Consider the following 956-nt stretch of genomic DNA (forward strand, 5'->3'; position numbering starts at 1 on the left):
AAAAAAAAAAAAAAAAAAAAAAAAAAAAAAAAAAAAAAAAAACTCACACGGATTAATTTCAACACCATTTGTTCACAAACAAATAAGCAAAACACATTACCAAACTTAACATCAATGACTAACAAGGCCTTTTGTGGAAAATTTTGTAAATAAAATCAATTTCCACTTGATAGCATATTCAACATATAGAATTGACGGGAATATGGACAAACCTTCCTTTTATACAAAGAGATATAAATTATGGAGAATGATTTCTACATTTACAGGGGCTATATGTATATATATGAATATATATATTTATAGCGACTGTACTCTATCCACACTTTGAGATGAATGTGAAGCAGCAAGGAGGGCTGCTCCAATACCTGATCCATCTTCTGTTACCTTGAGAACGACATGTTGAGCAACTTCTTCCCCTAATATTTCAATCAAGGCCTCATGCAAGTACTCCCTAAACATCGTATAACTTGTATATAAACCCCCTTCGATCGCTACGACTGTTCTTCTCATTTTGTTATCACTTCTCCTTCCCCCTGTTAGGCCACCACTCCCATCTCGGCCTATCTTCTTTAGGATTCCTGCGATACCGGCAGCAGCCAGTCTGGCAGCCCTTCGTGTTACCACGTCGCATACCTTAACTACGAGCTTCCGGACCTTTAAAGGAACATCGGGAATCTGGAACACCCGAGTTCACAAAGCAATCAATAATCAGAAATTGGATATTTATGAAGCGAGACTTGTCGATTGTATATGAATAAAAAGAAAACAAATGGAAAGAGGTGCATGGTTCTTCTACCTCCAAGACGTCTCTTAAGATCCGTCCAACCTCCTGCAAATCAGGAGAATCATCTTCGTGCATTGCAGCCATTAATGGTGTCCTGAAATTACATGGTTAAAAAAGTAAACACCTGTCACAATTCTTAAGGTATTCAAAAGATAATAGTCAGAGAAATGCT

The 956-nt window shown here is 37.1% G+C and overlaps 1 protein-coding gene across 1 annotated transcript; it reads right to left on the reverse strand.

Moving 5' to 3' along the window:
* Positions 1-196: 196 nt before the first annotated feature.
* LOC112095313 (hexokinase-3-like) lies at positions 197-914 on the reverse strand. The gene is made up of 2 exons (XM_024177015.1): positions 797-914; positions 197-675 (listed from the first exon to the last, which is right to left on the reverse strand). Exons 1-2 carry the CDS (start codon positions 866-868, stop codon positions 298-300), a joined length of 450 nt encoding a protein of 149 aa, XP_024032783.1. The 5' UTR covers positions 869-914; the 3' UTR covers positions 197-297.
* Positions 915-956: the final 42 nt, after the last annotated feature.

The sequence above is a fragment of the Morus notabilis genome, unplaced genomic scaffold (genome assembly GCF_000414095.1).
Source record: "Morus notabilis unplaced genomic scaffold, ASM41409v2 C11350394, whole genome shotgun sequence".
NCBI lineage: Eukaryota > Viridiplantae > Streptophyta > Magnoliopsida > Rosales > Moraceae > Morus > Morus notabilis.